Source organism: Pinus tabuliformis, chromosome 2_1, assembly GCF_031772625.1.
Source record: "Pinus tabuliformis cultivar Carrire ecotype Pingquan chromosome 2_1, CPIR1, whole genome shotgun sequence".
Lineage (NCBI taxonomy): Eukaryota > Viridiplantae > Streptophyta > Pinopsida > Pinales > Pinaceae > Pinus > Pinus tabuliformis.
Window position 1 is genome coordinate 818,980,819 of NC_142299.1, and position 23,812 is coordinate 819,004,630.

Sequence of the window (23,812 nt, forward strand, 5' to 3'; positions counted from 1 at the left end):
AATGGCTTTTAAGTAACAAATGGAATGCGTCTAGAGTTAATATCAAATGGATTTTCTGCTAGAGTCAGAATATTAAAGGAATTTCAACTAGAGTTTGGGAATGTATATGAACAAAGAGAAAATGGATTAAGGCTGGAAAACAAAAAAAACACAGTCACGGGTCCACAAGACAAGCCAAGTTTGATATGAAAGTATTATAGTTTGACACAAATGTTGTCATCAATATGAAAGAGAACATTTGATCACGTATACTATTCAACTCTAACAGAATCCATGTCGGCTTTGCCTATAGGGTTATTTGGAATTTCCTTTCCAAAATATTTTGTTCAGTTTTTTTGAATCAAATTGTTTGTAGGGATGATTGCAATTGCTTTTCCAAAAGCTTTTGCTTATTGTTTTTGGATCAAACTGTTTGCTTGCCTACCAAAACTCTTGTGGCTTCAAGTTGCAACACTTATCAAATTCTTTATTTTAAGATAGGAGCTTGATGTCAATGTTTTGTAGCTACTATATAATATAGACACTTTTTTATCTATTTTTATTTTATAGCAATCTTTTGGAGTACTAGTTGGTCGTGCTTAAATATCTTATAAACTAAGAGATTATTCTTAAAGTTATTATTGGATTTTTACTGCAAAATCTTTGATATCTTGATTTGAATTATTGGTTGTTAGGATTTTTTTCGATATGACCTTTCATAGTCTTTCCATAGTAACATTTAAGAAGGCTTCAACTGCTATAGAATGAGGTTGATTTGGAGACATTAACACACCTAGTGAATTTGATTTCCTTGTTTATTGTTTACGTCACTGTAGAAATTCACATGATGGATTTCTTTATTAACCTAGAGAATAAATGCACATTTAACAAGAAATTAATTGTTATTAGGTTTTTTGTTCTATTAATTATTTGGATTAATTCTGTGTTGTTGTACCTATATACTATCACATCTAAGCTATAAATACTGAGTCAAACCATCATGAGTATTCTTAAGGACGATTCTAGTTATTGGGTCAAGTATTCATTATTGATGGAACTTGCACCCAATGTTGTGGCGAGTGTGTAAGAGGCCAGAGAGATTGCAAAGAGTTGAAGAGAGATTTCATTTAGTGGGAAGCTTATGATGTAGAGTGACCTAGATGTGCATGCCAACAACCTCATTTGTCATCTACACGATTTTGATATTCTCATAAAGAACAAACGATTCAGGGAATCTAGAGATGGCTTCAGGGTGTCAATTCTGCATTCCAACAGGGATGCCCTGGTTTTTATTTTACAAGGGTTTGTTTGCAAGGCTTAAGATTGGTAATACTGAACTCAAAAAATAGGCCTTGATTTCTCTTGTACAATTTTTTGACGAAGATGACATGAATATTCTGTTTGTGGTAGATGGAGGAGTGGATATTCTTTACTTGGTGCATTTTCTCGATTCACATATTATTTCTATTAGAGAATATGCAATTTTTACAGTGTCGATTCTGGGGCAGTTTGATATCTTTACGACTTGTGTTGTTACAAGAAGTGTTGTGCCAATGTTGATTAGGTTGTTGGAATCTAGAACTTCTTTGTGCAAGGAGAAAGTAGTCAAGGCTCTGTAGGGATTGATTGTTGAATTCGAGGAGGAGAGTATTAATGCCGAGCCAAATGTAATCTTAGGGATCTATCACTGTAATGATAAGGAGTATTCCTCTGTGATTTCTGCATTTGGTGGAATCTCAACTCTGTTTGAATTCTACAGAAATGGGTATCAAGGGCAGGGTATTGCGTCAGAAGTGTTGAGTAACTTGGCCTTTGTGGAGGAAATAAGAGGTCTCATGGCAGAGGAAGGAGAAATTCACATGTTAAGGAGGAAAGATAAGTCTTCTACATAATGTTTGCATCTGTTGGGTGCCCTTCATGAAAGCTTGAGGCAAAATATCTGCAGAGAAGGTGGGGTTGAATCACTTGTTCTGTTTTTGGAAAAAGCAGTGAGTACCGAGGTTTGAGACACTAGGATTTCCTTCCTATGTACCAATACTACCCATCCCATACTTAGCTTAGATGAGCTGAGCCCTAGAGGAGAGCAAGGTGGATAGCAGAGATATGAAAATAACTAAGAGTAACTTTGTGACTTCCTCACCTATTGGACCACTCCCTGGGTCGAAGAAATGGATACTTCAAATAGCCTAAACCTAAGGATACTATGGAATCTATTACTCAGTATAGAATACTTATGCAAGGGTTAACAACACTCTAGAATAAAGATAGAACTCTATAAGGAAGATAGAACTAGATTAAGAAAAGAAGCATTGGGAATTCTCTTATTATATCTGATCCTAGGCTAAAACTTAGCTAATACTCTCCTATACCAAGGATTAATATTTTCATTGTTTCATGAAACGAGCTTCTTCTTGTAAAACAATGATATTAAATTTAGACTTCACTCAGACTCTCTCATACTCTCTCAGGAACAATAGGATAAGAATCAATGAAATTACTACTTTATAGGTCTGAAAGGGAACCAAAACACTCAAAACAAGAGATCACCAACCTTTCACTCTTCATATCCACCTAGTTAATCGAACCTCGACCTAAGAAACTCACATATTTTGGGAACATAACTCATATTCTTTCTCTAATACTAACCTTAATAAGTTGAAGACACATCACATTAAAGAACTTCATTGTAGCATCATTACATTGTGAAATACATCATTATGATACATGCCATCATAAGATATTTACAATTGTATGTTGTGTTTATCGAGAGTGAGAAGATTTTTCCTACCCATTTTGTTTAGTGTGTTGTGCAAGCCACCTATTACTTTTCATTTTTATTTTTTTTGGAGTTCCTATGTTTATTAGTGCTCCTACCCATTTTGTTTAGTGTGTTGTGCAAGCCACCTATTACTTTTCATTTTTATTTTTTTTGGAGTTCCTATGTTTATTAGTGCGGGAGTGCATCATTTTCATTTTGTTGATGACTTGCTTTCCCAATATTTTGTTTTTCATAGTGCTTTAACAAAAAAATTCCTTACCATGAATGAATCAGAATATATGTCGAGCCCTATGATGGCAAGATGACCTTTTATTATGAATAAGAATAAGCATAAGCTGGCTGGGTAGTGTCACGACAACCTTGTACCCATAGGGTACGTGATAGGGTACGCTCTTAGGGTGTATTAAATATTTTATAGTATTGTAAATATTGATGGCCTATTTACCCAATTATTTTAGCTGGGTAAGCATTCTACAATCCCCACAGTTTACATAGTTCAAGTTTCAATAAACCCTACACTTGCCAGGAATTAAGAGGTATGATAATAATCCGTGTAGTCTTCGCAAAAACCACACGACAGAAGAGCTACGGGCTGCAGGTCTAGAACCATGGTGTACGCAGGCATGATCCACCCGAACCTTCTGAGGTGATCAGAAATCTCAAACGGAGGGTCCCGAACTCTTTCGACAAAATGATGGACTGCCCGGTCCTCAGCAGCCCATCGGCCTGACTCTTGGTGTTTTCCGCGCAGTTACACACGATATTTCGATAGCCCTGGCCAACGAGCAAACAATTCTAAACTCGTAACAAAAGATTATCTTCATTGGCCAGCACTCCCACTGCTTGCCAGTGAATCCAAATCTGTTAATGGACCTTAATGGCCAAGAAAGTGAGGCAAAGCGAAATGAAGGCCAGCGGAAGGCAGGTGATTTTATTAAATTTTCAATTACAAAATAGTGTAACGCTCAACTTTAGAGATTTAATTGACTCTCATGAGCATATTCCCTTAAGCTGAAATGTTAGCCATTTATATTTATATAAATATAAAGATTCATGCACCGCATTTTAATATACGCCACGCCTATGAGCGCAATTAACCATTTAAACCCTCTGAATTCTTTATAAATTCCACTTCCTTAATACGAACTATAACGTTAACTCAAGAAAATATAATGTTTACGTCGTGACATTGATATATAACGTGCTTTCTATTTATAAAATGAAATTCCAAAACACAGGTATGAAGCCATCAATAACAGGGCACAATGTAGAAATAATGTTAATCTTATTCTCATGTAAAATCAATCGTCAGTCATTGTAACGAGTATTATTAAAGTGGCACAGCATAACTTATACATCAAAAATGTTAAAATGTTAATTTGAACAGCGCGGCGGTGGTTTTTGAAAACCAGCCCGGTCTCCCCGCACCACCATTCGCAGAAGGCGGTATCCGAAGGGGAGGCTCCGAACACATTCACCCTCCGCCACGCGTCCCATGTACGACGCCGAAAACTGCTTTCCCCGGACGCTAAAGTCCGTTTGGTTTGCTGGAGGTTGGCGTGCGAACCACGTAGGATCGGCTCAGCGATTTGATCGCGTGATCTCCGCCGTCGATCTCCGGAAGGTGCACGGGCCCACGACAAGTCAGATTTTGCGTGAAATTTTTTTGTTGACCGCCGAGAAGGGAATTAAATGCTTTTAATGTGTTTACGTAGTTTTGGTGGCGGCCATTAATGAGATAATGGGCATACCTCCCATGTGTTTAATATAGTCATGGGCATATATTATTATATGTTTTTTTATATATCTTTTATGATGTAGTAAATAGACTACGTGCGGTAGTTCAGTTTTTTTTGGGATGTATGTTTTATATAAAACATTGTGTCGAGCCCGTGAGAGTATGTAGTTCAAGTGAGTGTAGTTCCTTTTGTAATTTTGGAGTGGAGTGGCTACGCACAGTAGTGGGATTATTTTTGTAAATGCACAGCAGTGCTATATAGATTTTGGAATGTAATGCTTTGTATTAGCTATTGAAGAATAGAGAGATGGTTTATGTAATATCCACAGCAGTGGAAAATTTGTGTCTGCAACAGAGTTTGTTTTGTAAATTCCTCTTTGCACAGAGGAAGAAATATGTAACAGAGTTTCAGTTTGTTTTTAATTAATAGAAATGCTTTGTGACTGTGTTGTCTTCTAAGTCAATTTGTTTTAAAAGCTTCCCTGTGTAAAGATCCTGGACAGAGGAAACAGAGCATTGTCTCTGTGGTGTTTATTTTGCTGGTTTTGGTATTTCTCCATTTAAAAAAAAATACCCAACAGTGGTATCAGAGCAAGGCTCAGGCTCTTTAAAGAAGTTAAAGAAGCTGAAGGGAGAAGGTTGTTGCTGCAGCAAAACTTCTCAGGGAGACAGAAGACTCAGACAGCGAAGGATTCAGGTATTCCCCAAAAGCATTTCTCTTGTTATTGCTGAAGACAGTCAGTTTTTAAAAAAAAATCACAGTCAAGGATTTAAAACCATAGTTCAAGATGCAAGGAATGGCAAGCACAAGCATGGGTATGTTCAACACCCAACTCCCACACTTTAATGGGAAGAACTATGACTACTGGTCTATAACCATGAGAGCTTTGTTCATCTCTCAAGATATATGGGAACTAGTAGAATATGGGTTTGAGGAACCAGCAGATGAAACTGAGTTCAATGCATTAACTCAGGGAGAGAAGGATCAGCGGAAGCTCAATAGGAAGAAGGATGCAAAGGCCATTGTCTTGTTGTATCAAGCAGTGGACCAGAGTATATTCCCAAGGATAGCATCAGCTACAACATCACATGAAGCATGGGAAACTCTCAAGACAGCCTATCAAGGCATGGAGAGAGTGAAGACAACAAAATTGCAAATGCTGAGAAAGGATTTTGAAAACTTGAAAATGAAGGAGTCAAACAACATTGAATCATTCTTCACTCATGTGATTGGTGTAATCACACAAATGAGAACTCATGGAGAAACAATTGAAGATAGAAGAATAGTGGAGAAAATATTGAGGGTCTTACCCTCAAGGTTTGATGCCATAGTCACCACCATTGAAGAGACAAAGGATCTCTCAAAGTATTCAGTTGATGAGCTACATGCATCACTGATAACACATGAGCAGAGGTTGAGTAGGAATGAAAACTCATCCCTTGAGCAAGCCTTCAAGACCCAGATGTCCTTTGGAAGAGGAAGAGGTCAAGGAAGAGGAAACCGAAGAGGAAGAGGCAGAAGCCAGAACAGAGGTGGAAGGAACAGCCCATCAAATGCACAAGGAAGAGGCAGCAATCCAAATCAGAACCAAGGCCAAGGCAGCAGCCAACAAAGAGATCAGTATCAGGCTCAAGGACAAAGGTATGATAAATCTAATGTTCAATGCTATTATTGCAAAAAGTATGGACATTATGCTAGTGATTGTAGAAAGAAACAGCATGATATGAACAACAGACAAAATGCAAATGTTACAAGAGAAAACAACAGTCAAGAAAATGTCCTGTTAGCTTGTAACATGGCTGAAACATATAGTGAAGACATTTGGTTTTTAGACTCAGGTTGCAGCAACCATATGACAGGGAATATAGCCCTCTTTTCAGCCTTAAATCAGAATTTGAAATCAGAGGTCACACTAGGAACTGATAGTAAAGTGTCTGTTATGGGAAAAGGGGAGGTAAAAATATTTACAAAGCAAGGAGAAAGGAAAACCATAGCAGATGTCTACTATGTCCCCGGAATGAGATGTAACCTATTGAGTGTTGGACAGCTTATCCAAAAGGGTTACAATGTTTACTTTGTAAATGATGTGTGCACCATCATGGATATACCACCCAGCAAAAGATGCATTGTTGAAGTGAAGATGACAAGGAACAGGATGTTCCCTCTCCGGATCAGGGCAGACTTGAAGAACAAGAAGGAAATGGCAGCAGTCACCCAAGAGGCCTTCCAAAGCGTGCCAAAGGATGAGAACTGGTTATGGCACTTGAGATTCGGGCATCTAAATTTTGGAGGTCTAAATTTGTTGAGCAGAAAAGGAAAGGTAAGAGGATTACCATTGATAGAGAAGTCGGACAACCTTTGTGAAGGTTGTATATTGGGCAAACAACATAGAGAGAGTTTTCCATCAGGGAAAAGTATAAGGGCAAAGGCACCCTTAGAGATTATCCACTCAGATTTGTGTGGACCAATGCAAGCTCCATCGTTAGCTGGCAGCCTATATTTCTTGACATTCATTGATGATTTTACAAGAAAGACTTGGATATATTTCCTTAAGAACAAAAGTGAAGTCTTTGAGAAATTCCAAAACTTCAAAGCACTAGTGGAGAACCAAAGCGGGCTGCACATAAAAGTATTGAGAACTGATAGAGGAGGTGAGTATATCTCTAATGAATTCCTAAAGTTATGTAGAGAAAATGGAATACATAAACAGTTCACAACTCGGTACACCCCACAGCAAAATGGAGTTGCTGAAAGGAAGAACAGAACCATCATGGAGATGGCAAGGAGCATGTTGAAGGCAAAGCATTTGCCAAATGAGTATTGGGTTGAAGCTGTACATTGTGCAGTGTATATTTTGAACAAGTGTCCTACAAAGGCAGTCATGAACAAAGTGCCAGAAGAGGCATGGAGTGGGAGAAAGCAAGTAGTCACCCACATGAGAGTTTTTGGGTGTGTGGCCTATGCACACATTCTGGATCAGCTAAGGAGGAAGTTGGACAACAAAGGGGAGAAATGCATCTTCATTGGATACATTGATGAATCCAAAGCCTACAGGCTATACATCCCATCTACCAAGAAGTTCTTTGTCAGCAGAGATGTTCAATTCATTGAAGAGGAAGCTTGGGATGGAAGCATAGAAAAAACAGTGAATGTTAAAAATTGTTTGTCTCATGATGAAGATGATGAGGAGGTGGTTGAAATGCATCCCCAAACAGCAGCACCAACACAAGAACAACACGGGACACCATTGAGGATCAATGAGAGTGCTTCTCCAAGCACACCACAAGGAGGAAATTCAAGTGCATCTTCAAGCACTTGCACACCAAATGAAAGAGGTAAGAAATTTAGAAATCTAAGTGACATTTATGAAGAAGGAATGAATTCCTTATTTGCCTTGTTTTGTCATGTTGATGATCCTATTCATTTTGAAGAAGCTATTAAAGATAGAAAATGGATAGAAGCTATGGATGAGGAGATGAATGCCATAGAGAGAAACAAAACATGGGATTTGGTTGAGTTACCAAAAGGCAAAGAAGTCATTGGTGTGAAATGGGTCTACAAGACCAAGAGCAATGCTGAAGGCAAGATTGAAAGGCATAAAGCAAGGCTGGTTGTCAAAGGCTACAAGCAGCAGTATGGGAGAGATTATGAGGAGACTTTCGCACCGGTTGCAAGAATGGAAACCGTGAGAGCAGTGCTATCCATAGCAACTCAAAACAAATGGAAAGTCTACCAAATGGATGTGAAATCAGCATTCCTAAATGGAGTGTTAATGGAAGAGGTTTATGTGGAACAGCCTCTCGGATATGAGAAGAAAGGAGAAGAGCACAAAGTGTGCAAATTGAAGAAAGCTCTTTATGGGCTGAAGTAAGCGCCAAGAGAATGGTACAGCAGGATAGATTCATATCTATTGGATAATGAATTTGACAAATGTGAAGGAGAACCCACAATCTACATCAAGGAAAAGGATGGTAAAATTTTAATTGTTGTCTTGTATGTAGATGATGTTATTTTCACTAGAAACGATAATTATCTTATTGAGAATTTTAAATCAGTCATGAAGAATGAATTTGAAATGACTGACATGGGTTTGTTGAGATACTTCTTAGGCATAGAAGTAGATCAAAATGAAAAAGGAATTTTTATATCTCAAGCAAGATATGTAAATCAAGTTTTGGGCAGATTTAACATGCAAGAGTGCAAGGCAGCCATCACTCCCACAGTGATGGGATTAAAGCTCAGCAGAGAGGACAGCAACAAGGATTTTGATCCTAGTTTGTACAAGAGTATTGTTGGCAGCCTTATGTATTTAACAGCAACTAGGCCTGATTTAATGTATGCTGTTAGTTTAATTTCCAGATTTATGGAGAGGCCAAGGGAGGCACATTGGCAGGCAGCAAAGAGAATTTTGAGGTATGTCAAAGGTACCAAAATGTTTGGAATTCTATATCATGCCTCAGAACATTCAGATTTGGTTGGGTACACAGATAGCGATTGGGCTGGAAGTGTAGATGATCGGAAGAGCACTTCCGGTTATGTTTTCAATATGGGTTCAGGAGCCATTTCATGGGCTTCTAAGAAGCAGTCCATTGTAGCATTATCTACAGCAGAGGCTGAATATGTGGCAGCGACAGCAGCAGCATGTCAAGCAGTATGGATGAGGAGGATGTTGAGAAGCTTAGGCCAAGAGCAGGCAAAAGCAACAGTGGTCTTTTGTGACAATAGCTCAGCTATTGCTTTGTCAAAGAATTCAGTGTTTCATAAGAGAACGAAACAAATCGATACAAGGTTTCACTACATCAGAGAATTGGTGAACAATGGAGAAATTGTCCTAGAACATTGCAGGACTCAAGAACAGGTTGCAGACATCTTGACAAAGCCACTGGTTCAGAAGAGTTTCGAATTTTTGAGAAAATGCTTGGGAATGACTGAACGTGCGGCTGTTAAAATTAAAGGGGAGTGTTAAAATGTTAATTTGAACAGCGCGGTGGAGGTTTTCGAAAACCAGCCCGGTCTCCCCGCACCACCATTCGCAGAAGGCGGTATCCGAAGGGGAGGCTCCGAACACATTCACCCTCCGCCACGTGTCCCATGTACGACGTCGAAAACTGCTTTCCCCGGACGCTAAAGTCCGTTCGGTTTGCTGGAGGTTGGCGTGCGAACCACGTAGGATCGGCTCAGCGATTTGATCGCGTGATCTCCGCCGTCGATCTCCGGAAGGTGCACGGGCACACGACAAGTCAGATTTTGCGTGAAGTTTTTTTGTTGACCGCCGAGAAGGGAATTAAATGCTTTTAATGTGTTTACGTAGTTTTGGTGGCGGCCATTAATGAGATAATGGGCATACCTCCCATGTGTTTAATATAGTCATGGGCATATATTATTATATGTTTTTTTATATATCTTTTATGATGTAGTAAATAGACTACGTGCGGTAGTTCAGTTTTTTTTGCGATGTATGTTTTATATAAAACATTGTGTCGAGCCCGTGAGAGTATGTAGTTCAAGTGAGTGTAGTTCCTTTTGTAATTTTGGAGTGGAGTGGCTACGCACAGTAGTGGGATTATTTTTGTAAATGCACAGCAGTGCTATATAGATTTTGGAATGTAATGCTTTGTATTAGCTATTGAAGAATAGAGAGCTGGTTTATGTAATATCCACAGCAGTGGAAAATTTGTGTCTGCAACAGAGTTTGTTTTGTAAATTCCTCTTTGCACAGAGGAAGAAATATGTAACAGAGTTTCAGTTTGTTTTTAATTAATAGAAATGCTTTGTGACTGTGTTGTCTTCTGAGTCAATTTGTTTTAAAAGCTTCCCTGTGTAAAGATCCTGGACAGAGGAAACAGAGCATTGTCTCTGTGGTGTTTATTTTGCTGGTTTTGGTATTTCTCCATTTAAAAAAAAATACCCAACAAAAAAAGCCTGCCTCTCGATACAATAAGCAAACAGAAAGGGAATAAACAGTAGTTTAGGAGGAGCAGCTAGTAACTGGAGCAAACCCGATCTTTTTGCTGTTTAGATCGACAGAAACAATGTAACCTTGTTGCTGAAGACTTCCTATGATGCTCAAATCATTACCTGACGAGGGCTCGAACGCCAAGCAAATGTCTGAATCCGATACTGCTGTTAAAATTGCTTCTTTACTGATAGGCAGATCGAGTCCATCGTGAAAATGGTATGTTATAGATGGAGCTTTTAGCTTCGAGAGGTCTCTGGGATACTTGAAACAAGTGTCTAACGGGAAGTTGGACTTCTGCACAGGACGAGCTTCATGGAATTGACTCACAAAAGCGGCTTTTAAAGCTTCGTAGGCCGGCTGCACTAGTTGGCTGATAAGGATTCCAGTGTCCAACATCGTCCCTCCTCCGCTTGAAGTGAACTGGAAAGCACTGGGGGGCACATTGAGGGTGGTGTTCCCCACGGTGATACCCTTAAGTCCAACAAAATACCACGCAGTAGCTTTAGGATTCGATACCAAAGCGGTGAACTTGGAGTTGGAGGGAATGGACACATCCTGACCCAGTCTCAGTTTTGCTTTAGCTTGAGGGTCCACGAAGTTGGGTAGGCAGTAGGAGAAGCTTTTGCTTTTGGCCTGAGAAGGAAGTGAAAGAGAGCCTCTGCCAAACGCCAGGAGCCCAATAGAAGAATTGCCTTGGTATTTTGAGAAATCGGTTCCGAATCCAAATCCGAACTTTTCAACGGACTGAGAATCCAACCACAGTGTATCCTGACTCATCTCCGCCGTGACAGCGCTCCCACCATTGGTTTGGGTTTGCAAGATGCACTTCTTTCCGCTACAGGATACGCCGTCACCTTCCAGGTTTCTATAGCATGAGCTCCAATCCAGTTTCTTGTAAGAGGAGAACCCATGGCTGTAATCGCACTTTATCCATGACATGTCCGACGAGGTATCAAAAACCACCAGGATGTTATACTTTGCAGGCTTCCTAAAACCCACATTCACAATATAGCTTGTGCCCCCAGCGTTTCCCGACAAAACAGTGACGGAGCTTAATTTCCTTTTGTAGGTGGAATTACTTCCGGGGTGCAATCTGGATGCTAGACCACTCGCTCGATCCCTACTCTGCAACAGCAAATTCCTCCATTCATCCGGATTCCGGGAGAGATTGGGATTGCCATGATTTACAGACAATTCCATCACTACTCCGGCTTCCATCGACTCCTACACAATACTTAGAAACAACAAAATGGAAACCATCACTTGTGCTGCACTATTCCCCATCGCCATGGCTTCTTTCCTCACTCTTCAGATTTTAGACTAAACAGTAAACACGCCTTGTTTCGCATTTTACACGGTTCCTTGATGTCTCAGTTTATAACCTACCCCCACAGGCACAGATGAGGATGCCAAACACTTTTCATACTACATCTCTAACATCGCGTTCACATTCAATAATTTTTCCATATTATTTAATACTTCGCTTATAGTATACCTACCCCGATTTTCCCTATGTAAGAGTAAGCCTTTCCTTCCGTTACCCTCTCGGTTCCAACTAAGATTCATTCCCTCGAGGTTATAATAAATGTCCAAACCCATAACTATTCTAGACATTTATTATTTCACTTCTTAAAAATAAGTGTTCACATTGATTCTCATAATTATTCTTAATCTATTTTATTTATTTGATTTCCTCAAAAATAATTTTCATATATATACCTATCGGCACGGGCTAACCAGCCTGCCATAGGGCATTAAATGCCTGGGGAGATGCAGGTTGGATAGCCCGCTAACACGCGAATTCCTATTTCTTATTTAATGCCCAGTTTCCGAATTCGCGTGTTAACGGGTTATCCACCCTGCATCTCCCCGGGCATTTAATGCCCTATGGCAGGCTGGTTAGCCGCTGCCTATATCTATCTATTCACATTTATTCGTATACTTAAATGTGAATCAATTTCATTTATTTATGTTACTGCTAAAAAAACATTTTTTATATATGATTTATTTATTCACATTTGTTTCTATCCAATTTATTTGGATGATAAGAAGTATGTTTTTTAACTTAATATATAAGAGATGTTGTTATGCCTTTTCTTATCTTGTAAACATTTTGATTTCGCCAAAATACATAAAATTAAATAAAGAAATAATGTAACGTAAACATTTTAAATTTGTCAAAATAAAATAAAAATCACTGTTTTTTAAAATAAAAAAGTTTACTTTATTATTTTTTTTAATTATTTTTTGTCAAGTATTTAAAGTAAATTTGACTTCGTCAAGTTACTGGTGGGTGGTTTCTGAGCTACAAGTTTATGAGAACCCATGGTACCTAGAGGCACTCTTTGAGTGGGTCAAATTACATTAAAATATTATATTTAAATTAAATTAAATGTAAAATTAATATTTAAAATAAAATAGAAGTAAAATATTAATGAGATTTCATTCAGATTAACCACATCATGATGATTTGGTCGAAATTTCTAACCATCTAATGTGAAACATCGACCAAATCGTCATGATGTTATTAATCTAAAAGACACAATCTCATTAACATTATGGATCCCAAAAGTCTAAGATCTAGAAGTAAAATAGTCAATTTATTATTCATGGTTTCTTGGTTCTACGTTTTCACAACCCATGGTTTTACACATTGTTTTCTTATATAAAATGTATGTAAAATAAAAATAGAATAAATAATTAAAATAAAAAAAGGTAGAATATTTAATTTACCATTCATGGTTTCTTAGAATACTTAATTTACTATTCATGGTTTCTTGTATTCATGGTTTCACAAGAACCCCCCTTGCAACAACTAATGTGTGCTAGTAAATTACTCTGCTTCAACCCCCCATGCAACAAGTGATGTTGTGCTAGTAATCACTCAGCGTCAACCTCATGGATTGTAACAGTGATGAGATTCACGTAACTTCCTTCAATGACTTGGTGGACTTATTGAATCCTCTCATATGCATCGATCAACTATACACAATCACAAATGGCACTATGAAGGTCCCGAAACCCAACTACAATCATCTAAATCATCCATTTGAAATCCTCCTCCTCTCTACATCAACTGGGTCCTAGTGCATACATGATAATAAATCAAATCCTTTCCATTCCTTTCATTTCACACCAATTAGTTCACTCTACCCTACAACTCACAACTCAATAGTTGATGTTGTCGGTATTGTTAGTTCTTCTTCTCCTACATCTATTATACATCAGTGTGATGGTTCAGGAACTCCTAAGAAAAGTCTCACCTTATGCGACATGTCAGACTACAACATTGATGTTAATTTATGGGATGCATAAAGTCATGCTGAAGGTAAACAACTTTCTTCTCTTTCTGCTTCAAAAACCATTCCAGTCTTTGCAATTAAAGGGGGTCGCATTATTGAGTTTAATCGAAAGACCATCCAAACTATTCCCACCAACTGCCTTTTTATAAATCCAGATATTATTGAATCAAAACAACAACAACAATGGTTTCATGAAATAACATTCTGACAACATGTGACATTGCATAAAATGCAATGGTGCCTCTGTTAAATGTGACTATCATTATGCGCTTCGTCTTCAATTCCATGACCACACCATCCATTTGGGAAACATCTTTTCTTTTGATGATGTTGCAACTGAACTATTGGGCATAATGGCAAAGGATCTATGTCTCCTTTAAAGTGAGTTGGAATCCATTAGAGACATTTCCACCAAGATTAAGTGTCTCTGTTACCTTTTCACCCTCTCTATTAGAACATATACTTTGTATGGCATCAAACGCCTTCACACAGTGCTCATGCACTTTGAAAAACTTCCTTATGCCTTTGCATCAACCCTTCTTCTACAAGAAACTAAAGAAAAAATTGCGCCCCCAGAAGGACTTCTCGTAAAGTTCGAAATCTGTTGTTCCCCTCTCCTTTGTTCCCTTTCATGCTTTCACTTTTGTACATTTTAGAAGTTGGTTTACCACAATTCTTTTTACTTTTGTACTTTTTTCTCGTAAATACATAAACATTATGTTCGTTTCATTTCAAATATGCATATGAATATTGATATGTTGTAATGTGCAACCCTTACATGTCTACCACTAGTAAAATACAATCCTGTACTTTTCAACATCCAAAACAAACTTACATAGTGAAATCGTTCCTACTAATGGTAACATTCATTTGAACATCCCATTGTTCAATTTGAAAATATTTCTTCTTACTTTTGTAATTTTTCTCTTAAAAACATAAACATTAGATTGGTTTCATTTCAAATATGCATATGGATATTGATACACTCTAATGTGCAACGCTTAAATGTCTACTACTTATGCTACTACTAAAATACAATCATGTACTTTTAAACATCCAAAACAAACTTACATAGAGAAAATGTTCCTAATAATGGTAACATTCATTTGGACATCCCATTGTTCAATTTGCAAAATTGAAACCAAAAAAAATAAAGGGCCCTCACTTTGAAGAATTTTTCATCTTTGCGATTATAGATGATATCTAGGTCAGTGTTGTAGATGGCATATTCACTAAAACCAACCCACGGTAGAGACATCTCCACCTAGATCAAATGTCACTATCACCTCATTTTAGCATATGTAAAATCCACATATCGCTATGGATACACTCTAATGTGAATTCTAATAATTGTAATATTCATTTCATAGACGCATGTTTGTTGTTTCATTTACAATAGTGCAATGTTATTCATGTTATTTATTTTCTAATTGAAGATAATATCAATGCCTTTTCCTTCATCACACCAACAAAATATTTTTATATAGCGTATGTTTCCCTTCGCATGCATGATTTAATCATTCTTGTTGCAAAAAAATCACACATACACATCTACTTTTGACATCATCTTTCCTTGATCGATTTCCTATAAAATACACTCCAAATATTGATGCAAGGAAGGCACATCAACAAAGGCAATACACACATAATAAGGAAACAATTAATGCATGTCATCGCCTACTATACAATAGTTGAAGACATAATCTTCCTTCTCAACCCAACTCTAGCCAAATGACACCAACTTCTCAAATCCTTTTTCCTCCCTTTCCATGCACCTAATCATTGTTATCCTCCCATCTAGTCCCACCTACTAACCACACCCCTCTTGAGCCTGCACTTTCTTCACTACCCACCTTCCCTATCCAACCATCCCACAATATGTATTCCACTTCAAATCCCCATAATTACAACAACACTCTCGAACATTCCCATCATTATTTTCATGAAAGGATTGATGCACTTAGCCCCCTACAAGTTTGTTCCATCTGTAATGAACCTTACCCATTAATGAAAACAAAATATCACCATGATCTTCTCACATGTTGTCGTTGTGCTTCAGAATGATCTGTCCATCACTTCTCCTTATTGAAAAAAATATATCCAAAAAAGAAACCACATGTCCTCTCATGCGTAATCCAAGTTGAGGAGATGCTAATTTCACGTCTCAACCCAGTTCTCCAAGTGGCCCATGCACATGGAGGCCAGTACAAGTACTCTGACCATACCATCAACATTCTCAAGATGTAACTAATTTTGTCACCTCCCTTCCTTGAATTCTCTCAAATATATATATCCTTGATTTCATAAAATGCAGTCATAATGACAAAACATATGAATTTTTTGTCAGCAAGTCACACGTTCTAGCATCTTTGTAGTGCAAACTAGAAAATCATCCATACTACAAGGATGTCCATATTAACCCGTTTGCATTATTTTCTTTATTTGTTCTCCCTATAGACATCTCCCCATTCTACGTCATGTCGCATCCACTTCCCTAACGCCCCAAAAAATCCCTCACAATCCTTTTGACCTAGAACTTATCCACCATTGCCCATCTGACCTCCAACCATCCTATTTCATATCAACAGTGCCAAATACTCAGACTAAAATTGATGAGATATTTTCCTATGTGGATTCCTTTAGTTCAACACCCACCCATTTGCTTCAATGGCCCATTGTTGGCCTCTTACTATTCAATGAATACAACACTGATGAGCTCTTCTCCATGGCCTTCCCCATGCTCTTCCACACATGTTCTACCATGATAAACCAACCAAGAATTGAAAAGGTTTAAATGAAAGAATACACTTTACACCTAATGCGCTACCATAATAATAGATTTGGAAAACATCCCAGTTTTCTCTATTACATGTAAAACCTTATCATCACCATCATAGCCAAACAACAGCTTTTGTCTTCATAAAAAAGATCTCATAGATACCTTATCGGCTACCATTGCATACCTTTTCCACGACCTTGAGAAACTACCTCCAGGTAACTCCACCCAGGTAACAACATCATCCTTGATGATCTAGACATTCTTGTCCACCATTACTTTAATGTAAACCATAATAGGGCCCATTCTCCTATCCCCTCAAATTTGCAATAAATAACCATTCACTTCATAGATTTCCATCGCTCCTGCACACAACTCTATGATCTCTCCCTTCCAAATCCTTACTCCATTGCTTCATTGTTCCCCAGCCAAACAATCACTTCAAACATCATTTTTAATCACTTTTTAATCAATTCCTCCACCACACTACTAAAAAGATCATCCAATTTACTATTGGAACATGGAAGTATTACCTAATTAGTTTCCTCAAGTATACATTTATCGTCAGCTCTACTAATGGGAAAAGCCCTCTACTCTTTCTTGCTCCAACAGGTGTTTCAACCTTCAACATAATGCACTAACAATACACTCTAACCTTCAAATTCCTATATCCTCCACACATCCTTTAGAAGTTCAGTCCATTCTAAATCTCCAAGAACAACTTTGACATGTAAAATACATTCTCAGTGATGAAATGAGCTTCATTAGCCTTAAAATACTTGCTAAAATTGATGAATGCTTACGAGAGGCCTTTTTCTCCAATCAAAACACCCCATTTGGTGGTCAATCTATAATCCTTGTAAGTGATCTCAGATAGTTACCACCGGTAAATGATACACCAATGTATCTGGGCACATCCCATGGGAATGCACTTTAGTAGATCTTTGATACAGTTGTCGCACTCTCAACTCTCTTCCGCCAACAAGGCAACAACCCTGAGCATATTGCATTTCCCCAACTCCTCTCCAGCCTTCGAAATGAAATCCCTATAGTGGATGATTGGAAACTTCTCATAACATGTACAAAATCCCTTCTTCAACCTGACGAGCAAAAAAAATTTCAAAATTAAATGCGTCCGTATGCATAAAATCAATTTCTTGCACTTCACAATAAAAAAATGCTTAAATAATTGAATATGTTAGTTGCACATTGCTATGTGGATAAAAAAAAACAACATCCTTCCATTGCTCAAGAGGATGAACAACTTGATACAAAAGTGTAAACATTCATTGGACAACAAGTTATACTAATAAGCAAGATATAGGTGGAAGCAGACCTTATTAATGGAGTGCTCAGGAAAGTTGTTGTGATTTCGTATGCAACTAATTCTAGGCCCCTGCAATTTCCATCATTTGTTGTTTCTAACTTCATTAACTAAAAAGGTCCACCTTTGGACACTTCAAATCCAAAGTATGTCCCAATCCCCCTCGTAACAAGAGGCTCTAATACACAATTTTCACTTCGCATGGCATGGGGATAACATTCACAAATCACAAGGCATGACTTCGTAGAAAGAAAAAATCATCATTGGTTGTTATGCTCTTAACCTGCAAAAAGATACCCAAATACAGAATATGCGAAGAAAGATACCTAGAACATAGAATAGTGAGAGACAACAGCAAATATTTTATTATTCAGAAAGCAATGTTCACTGGCCTCTTCGAGGGGGCAACCTCCAATAGAGCAGAGCTCGATACAAAAATAAGACACAATGCTCCTCGCAGGGAGTCTCTATCCTTTATACATGACTCATACATGCAATACCAATGATCAATACCATGGGTTTTATTAATACCATCTATCTAATACTACGGCCCATTTGCAACTAGCTGTGGTCCCGTCATTAATTGCGGGTTAACCACTTACAATTATTAATATGGGCTTTATTGATTCTTGACTATGACTCGATCCCATTTCATAAATAAGGGGGTTAGGGTGGGACCCTAACATGCCCTCCCCCTTAAGACTAGCCTTGTCCTCAAGGCTGAAGCTGCGGAAACTGCTGAAGAATAGTGGTTGGTTCCCAAGTTTCATCTTCCGGAGAGGTGTCCTTCCACTTGACGAGGACTTCCCTAATCATGCATCCCCGCAGCTGCCTGTCTCGTGTGTCTAGGACCTATTCAGGTTGGAGATAGATTGACCCTTCTTCGTCCAATTCAGGTAGACTGGTTTGAATTCTGCAATTGTTCCAAATTACTTTCTTGAGGCATGAGACATGGAAAACTGGATGGATTTTTGCAGTAGGTGGCAAAGCCAACTTGTATGCCACTTCTCCAATGCGCTGAAGTACTTGATATGGTCCATAGAATTTTGGAGATAGTTTCTGATAATCCTTGTCTTTGAGTGATGTTTTCTTATATGGTTGCAGCCTCAAAAAAACCTGATCCCCTTCTTGAAATTGGCGCTCTGAGCGATGCTGGTCTACATATTGCTTCATGTGGTTTTGAGCTTGATGAAGATTCTCTCTAAGATGGGCGAGCATGGTTGCGCGGTGTTATAGGAGTTGATCCACTGCTTGTACCTTTGAGGACCCCTTGATATAAGAAGTAGGGGAAGGAGGGAGTTGACCATATACTGCTTCATAGGGAGTCATTTTGGTGGTGGCATGATAGTTGGTGTTATACCACCATTCAGCCAGAGGTAACCACTATACCCAAAGATGTTGCTTTTCTGAAGTGAAACACCTAAGATAGGTTTCCATACATTTGTTGACGGATTCTGTTTGACCATCCATTTGCGGATGATAGGAAGTACTGAGTTTTAGTTGAGTGCCTTGTGGCCTGAATAGTTCCTGCCAAAAATTACTGGTGAAGATCAGGCCGCAATTGGACACAATAGAAGTGGGCATGCCATGCAATTTGAAGATATGATCCATGAAAGGTTGAGCGACCAAAGTCGGTGTAAACGGGTGGGGTAGGGCGAAGAAATGAGCATACTTCAAAAGTTTGTCCACAACCACCATGATGACTAACTTGTTTCCTGACTTTGGAAGACCTGTAATGAAATCCATAGAAACCTCCATCCAAATTGATGCCAGGATGGGCAACAGTTGTAATGTGCCTGGTGTGTTGACGGTCTCCCCTTTGTGGCATTGACAGACATCGCATTCTGCTACGAAAGTAAGGATGTCCTTTTTCATGCCTGTTCAAAAAAATGATCATCTGGTGCGAGCATATGTCTTCTGAAAGCCTGAATGTCCTGCAATGGGGGATGAGTGCAATTCTGCCAAAATGCGACTTTTGAGGGTGGATGTTGGTGATATTACGACTTTGTCCATGTAGCGAAGAATCTCATCCTGCCACGAGTAGCCCTTGGTGGAGTTTGGATCTACCTGCAATTGAGAAATGAGTTGGGAGAGCCCGGGATGTGAAAACCATTCCCTACGAGCCTCTTCAATCCATTCTAGAATGGGGAGGGAAATTGCTAGCAAAGTACTTTCCTCCTCAAATTCGCAAGATAATGCATCTGCTACACTATTGTCTTGCCCGTTCTTGTAAATTATCTCATAATCATATCCCACCATTTTGGCGAGCCATTTATTTTGTTGTGGGGAGGATAGGCGTTGCTCCAAAAAATATTTAAGACTCTGATGGTCTGTGCGGATTTGGAAACGTCGCCCCAATAAGTAAGGTCGCCAGGTCTCTACTGCATGTAAGATGGCCATCATTTCCTTCTCGTAGGTAGATTGGCCCAGATTCTTCCCACTTAGTTGTTCGCTTGTGAAAGCCAAAGGTCGCCCTTCCTGCATTAAGACCGCCCCAATACCTGTACCCGAAGCATCACATTCAATGACAAAAGATTTGGTGAAGTCAGGTAGTGCTAAGACTGGAGTGGAACACATGGCATTTTTGAGAGCTGTAAATGCCTGTTGTGCGTCCTCATTCCATAAGAATGAATTTTTCTTCAAGAGTTGAGTGAGGGGCTTCGCTATGTGACCATAGTTGCGGACAAATTTACGATAATAGCCTGTGAGACCCAAAAATCCTCTCAAGCTCTTCAAGGTCTTAGGTTGAGGCCAGTACTGCATTGCCTAGATCTTTTTGTGGTCCACCTTGACACCTTCACGCCCCACAATGTGGCCCAAATACTAAACTTCTTCCATGCCAAACGAACACTTGGACATCTTGACAAATAATTTATGCTTGCAGAGCAGTTTCAAGAGTAGATCTACATGCTGAAGATGTGCGACCCAAGTGAAACTATAGATGAGGATGCCATCGAAGAAGACAAGGACAAATTTCCTAAGATATGGTTTTAGAATGTGGTTCATAAGGCTCTCAAAAGTAGAGGGGGAATTACAAAGACCGAATGGCATCACTAGGAACTCATAATGGCCTTCATGAGTTCTAAAAGCAGTCTTTGGAATGTTGATGTTGGGCCTCAAAATAGTCGCTGTTTTCACTCCATTATTCACCAATATCTTCACATTTTACCTTCATGTCACCTCCATTCCACCTCCATATCATTACATTTACCTCATTATTGGGTTATAACAATGCTTTTCCAAAGTTTATTAATTCTTAACATTTTTAAGTGAATTTATGGCTAAACTTTAGAAAATAATATGCTCATACTTATACCTAACAATTAGAATGAGTTTGTTGGCATGTGTAGGTACAAAGGAAGCTTCCAGGGCATCTTTATGTGGCCTTGAATGATCAAATTCGAATTTGATAAGATAAGCCTCATGGAAAAGATCATGGAGAAGATCATGGAACTCATGGAGGAAATCACGGAGGATAGGGTTATGTGTCTAGATGGTTGAGAAATGTATGGAACTAAAAGAGAGATTAGTGGATCATGATTATGAGTTTGTTATCTCCTCTCATTGTATAAATAGGAGTACCTCCTCCATTCCAAGGGGAGGACTCTTGGAGCATTGTATCCAACTTATGATGGCATAGAATAAAGCTTCATTTTTCATATATTTCCATTATGTAGTTTTAGATATAAATTGTGTTAATGTAGAATATGAATTTATGGAATTGATGTAGTTTTAGATATAAGTTTCCTTAATGTAGTATATGGAATAATTTGTCTTGTTCTTAAGAGAATTGAGCTCACTCTAAAAGGATGAGAGAAACATGTTATTTCATATTAGATCTTATTTCATTTAATTGCTTAGATGTTTGATGTTTGAGGATTTGTGTGAGATTGATGAATGAGTTTTAAATTAGAATCTTATCAGCATATGAGAGAACAACCAAGGGTCTAAGTTAGGCTCTCTCCATTTGATTTGCATGATAATTAAAATTCATTCTTTTGCTTTTATGTTTCAAGTATCATATGAGGAGATACCAAGAGTCTAAGTTAGGCTCTCTCTCCATTGATTTATATGGTAATTGAAATTCATTCTTTTGTGCTTTTATGTTTCAATTCATTTCATTTCTTATGCCTCTGAATGAATCTTAGTTTAGTTTGGATTAGTACATGAGAGGACAATCAAGAGACTAAGTTAGTCTTTCTCTCTCTTTGAATCTGAACAACAATTAAAGTTCATTCTCTTGTCTTCATTTCAAGTTTCTAGTTTTATGTAATCAATGATTTCTTTATGATATTGTAGGGAAGGACAACCAGGAACTCCTTAGTTAGGAGCCTCTTCCCTTGCATATTATATTGAATCATAAATCATTTAGTTAGACATAGAGTTAGTTTCCTACTCCTGCATATATTTTGTTGGCATCATCACAAGCTTACGAGTTTCCCTGATCGATAATTTAATGCAGCAATTTAAGCCCAATAAATTTCCCAACAGTCGACTTCCTTCATGCGAATTTGGTGGTAGCTCGAGCGAAGATCCAACTTAGTGAAGAATTGAGCCCCATTGAGTTCATCCAGCAAATCATCAACCAATGGGATGGGAAATTTATCTTTAACTGTCAACTTATTGAGGGCCCTGAAGTCTGGACACATCCGCCACTCCCCATCTTCCTTGAGGACCATGACCACCGGTGATGAATAAGGACTAATGTTGGGATGAATGACACCTGCTTCCAAAAGTTCCTTGATTATTTTTTATATTTCATTCTTTTGGGTGAACGGATATCTATATGGGCGCACATTTGGGGGTTGGGCCCCTGGAACCAAGGTGATGCTATGATCATGTTACCCTCTCGAGGGTGGAAGCTCATGAGGCTTGTCAAAGACCGGCAAATGGTTATTTAAAATTTGTTGCATCTCAGGATGAATCGGCAGAGACTTGGTTTCGACTGCCTAGATGGCATTAAATTGAGCTATAACTCCATGATAGCCCTTTTTTAGCAATTTTTCCATCCTATGCGAGCTGATGATAGAGGGAGCTCCCGCCTGGAGTCCACGAAGGGTATGTGTGGAGTTGTTCTGCTTAAAACTCATATATAACTCCCGGAAATCCATTGTGATTGGCCCAAGAGTGCGAAGCCATTCAACACCGAGGACAATGTCGCACCCTCCCATGTGTATGGCAAACATGTGGGTCTTCAACTGATAATCCCCCATTTGAAGTTTGACATTTTCACAGCGGCCTTCACATTTCATTGTGCCCCCATCCGCAATTTGGACTTGGAAGTTAGAAACTGCTCGTACAAAACAATGAACTTCTTCCGCGACTTTTTGATGGGTGAAATTATGTGTACTTCCACTATCAATCAAGACTACTACTAGGTGATGTTTAATAAAACCTCTGATTTTGAGAGTTTGAGGTGAATAAATCCCTGCGAAAGCATGCAACGAAATCACTGGTTCGTTAGGGACATTGTCCTTTTGGTTTTCCTCTTCCACTGCTTCATGTTCCTCTAGTGGTGGATCTTCCTCCGATGATTTGTAATCAGTGGCATCAATTTTAAAAAATTTGGGCTCCTTGCATTTATGACCTGGGGAGTATTTTTCATCACAGTAGTAACATAATCCTTGCTTTCTTCGTTCGGCCATTTCTGCAAGTGACACCTTTTGAACCTTAAGTGTTTGAGTCGTGCTGTGAGCCTGTGGGGGCCGACCCTTAGCGGTGAAATTCGGGTGATTGTACTGGGCTGCTAACGCACGTTCCACGTTATGATCTACCTTACAAGCCTCCGTCCATGTGGGAGGGTGGTGTAGTAAGACGTGGGCTTTTATGGCTTCTTTAAGACCGCTGATAAAACATTCTGTGTAGAATACATATGAGAGACCCCTCGATCGGAAGGCTAAGGCTTTGAAGGTTATAATATATTCATCCACTATGCCAATCTGTCGGAGCTTAGT

At 38.7% G+C, this 23,812-nt stretch overlaps 1 protein-coding gene across 1 annotated transcript; it reads right to left on the minus strand.

Annotated features, from left to right (window-relative positions):
* Nucleotides 1–10,465: 10,465 nt before the first annotated feature.
* LOC149203154 (aspartic proteinase nepenthesin-2-like) lies at nt 10,466–11,674 on the minus strand. The gene has a single exon (XM_089401778.1). The coding sequence runs from the start codon at nt 11,672–11,674 to the stop codon at nt 10,466–10,468; it is 1,209 nt and encodes a 402-aa protein (XP_089257904.1).
* Between the last annotated feature and the right edge of the window lie 12,138 nt (nt 11,675–23,812).

What these genes read in the sequence shown, in the direction of transcription:
- LOC149203154 (XM_089401778.1), bottom strand. Translation starts at nt 11,674, where the DNA reads ATGGAAGCCGGAGTAGTGATGGAATTGTCTGTAAATCATGGCAATCCC.